Below are 2,500 nucleotides of genomic sequence, written 5' to 3'. Positions count from 1 at the left end.
TCATTATTATTAGCATAATTAGCATCATTATTATCATTATCATTATTACTGTTATTACCAATACTATTAGTAGTGGTAGTAGTACTAGTGCTATTATCATTATTACTATTACTATTATCATTAGCATCATCATTATCACTATTATCATTATCATCATTGTTCTTATCATTATCATGATCATCATTATCATTACTATTATCATTATTATCATTACCATCAGCAGCAGCAGCATTATAATTGTCAATATTATTATTATTATCATTATTATTATTATTATTATTATTATTATTATTATTATTATTATTATTATTATTATTATTATTATTATTATTATTATTATTATTATTATTATATTTGTTATTATCATTATTATTATCATTATCATTATCATTATCATTATCATTATCACCGTCATTGTTATTATCATGATTATTATTGTTATCATCATCATCATTATCATCATTATCATCATTATTATTATTATTATTATTATTATTATTATTATTATTATTATTATTATTATTATTATTAATATTATTGTTATTATTATTATCATTGTTATCATTACTATTATTGATATTGTTACTACTACTACTACTACTACTACTATAGTATTACTATCACTATCATTATTATCATTATTATTATCATTGCCATTATTATATCATCATAATCAATATCATTGTTATTATTATCATCATTATCATTATCATGTTACTACTATTGTTATCATTATTATCATTACTGTTATTATGTTCATCACCAACTATGATTATCCTAGTTGTTATTACTAATATATACTACTAATAAAAATGACAATACCAGTATTACTGATAACGATTTCTTATTGTTATCCTCATCGTTATTGCCATCAATTTTATCATTATCATTATCATTATAATTTTCATAATTGCTATTATCATCATTTTCATTATCAATGCTATCATTATCTTTATTATTGATGTTATTATCAATACCATTTTTATAATGATAATTATGATAATTATCATTATTATGATTATCATCATTGCTACCATCGTCATTATCATTATTACTGTTATTATTGTTATTGTTATTATCATTGTCATGACAGTTTTTTATTATTATTATCATTAGCATTATCATTGTCATTATTGTCATTAAGGTTACTCTTACTAATATCATTATTACTATTATCATTATAGTACTTTAAAGTAATCATAGTGCTACTACTATGATTACCATTATAATTATTGTTTTATTATTATCATTATTATCATCATTATCACTATTATCATTATTTTCGATATTATTATTATTACCATTATTTTTTCTCTCATTTTACTGTTATTGTTATATTATTATCATTATTATTACCATTATTTTTATCATTATTGTAGTAGCAGCAGTAGTAGTCGTGGTAGCAGTAGTATTGTAATGCGATGTTTGTTCTTGATATTATAACAACCACCGAAGTGAAGCCGATTATCTTCGAGCACATTACTTAAAGATTTGCCGGCATTAACGAAAACCACTCGGAGGTAAAGCTCCAGCCAACTTACACTTCTTCTTCCTTTCTTTGGCCCTGCCTTGGATGGCCACTGTCGAGGTCACAGCCTGAACGTGTGTGACCTCGGAAGCTTGGTAGGTCATAGCTGCAGGAACGTGAGGATCCTGCGGGAGAAGGGCGTACACCCCCGGTTCCTGAGGACACAATGCCTGTTGGGAGAAGCACTGTAGAGGCTGCAGGGCTTCCAAGGACTCTATATGAGGGAGGTCCGGCACTGAAAGGACAGCCGAGGCTCCGTGGTAGACGCTGACGGAAGTCAGGTCATCCTTATGGAGGTCACAGCCGTCAGGGGAGGGATCCTGAGGGTCCTGTTGATGTCCTTCGGCGCAGGAGATCCCCAAATCGTCCCTCCTGGTCAGCTGCAGATCATCCTCAGAGACTGTTGGGAGGTTCTCACACATGGCAGCAGATCCCGTCCCTGCCTGCCGGACCCTCACTTCATCTCCTGCAGGATGTAAAACGTTACTTATGGTACAATTCATATATATTACAGCGTATCATATATTGTTAGATAGTAATGAAGCTTTGGTTATGATCACAACATAAATAATAAGACACGAGGACGCTGATAAACAATGATAACGACAATACGAATATCCGTTTCAAAGTACAAGGCGCCTTTTCGACACATAGTTCCTGAAGTGGAAAGACCAGGGCAAACAGAGTCCAGGGGTAGGGATGTTCTGAGGAATCAATACGCTGATGAAAAAAGTCTTTGCTGATCTGGTACGTTCAGTCGTCTGATACGTGTGTGTGTGTGTTTGTGTGTGTGCTGCGACCTTCTACACTATTAACAGTTTAGCATTCCTCGCTGCCAATGTCTATTTGATTATCATGAATTATTATTTGTTATTCTGATTATATCCGAATACAAAGCGAATCCATGTTTGCCTGTCGTATATGGCATGTTCTTGTGCCAAAATTGTGAGTATTTATTTGTTACGGATGTTA

At 31.1% G+C, this 2,500-nt stretch overlaps 1 protein-coding gene across 1 annotated transcript in view; it reads right to left on the bottom strand.

Moving 5' to 3' along the window:
- LOC113804076 (achaete-scute homolog 1) overlaps positions 1–2,500 on the bottom strand; it is a gene marked incomplete at its 3' end in the record, with an annotated part of 13,021 nt that overhangs the window by 4,868 nt on the left and 5,653 nt on the right. The window contains exon 2 of the mRNA XM_070132516.1: positions 1,542–1,994. Within this exon, the coding sequence (XP_069988617.1) occupies positions 1,542–1,950 (409 nt within the window). The remainder of the gene's footprint in view (positions 1–1,541; positions 1,995–2,500) is intronic.

This window comes from Penaeus vannamei, chromosome 17, assembly GCF_042767895.1.
Source record: "Penaeus vannamei isolate JL-2024 chromosome 17, ASM4276789v1, whole genome shotgun sequence".
NCBI lineage: Eukaryota > Metazoa > Arthropoda > Malacostraca > Decapoda > Penaeidae > Penaeus > Penaeus vannamei.
This window is presented reverse-complemented; position numbering and strand designations above follow the sequence as displayed.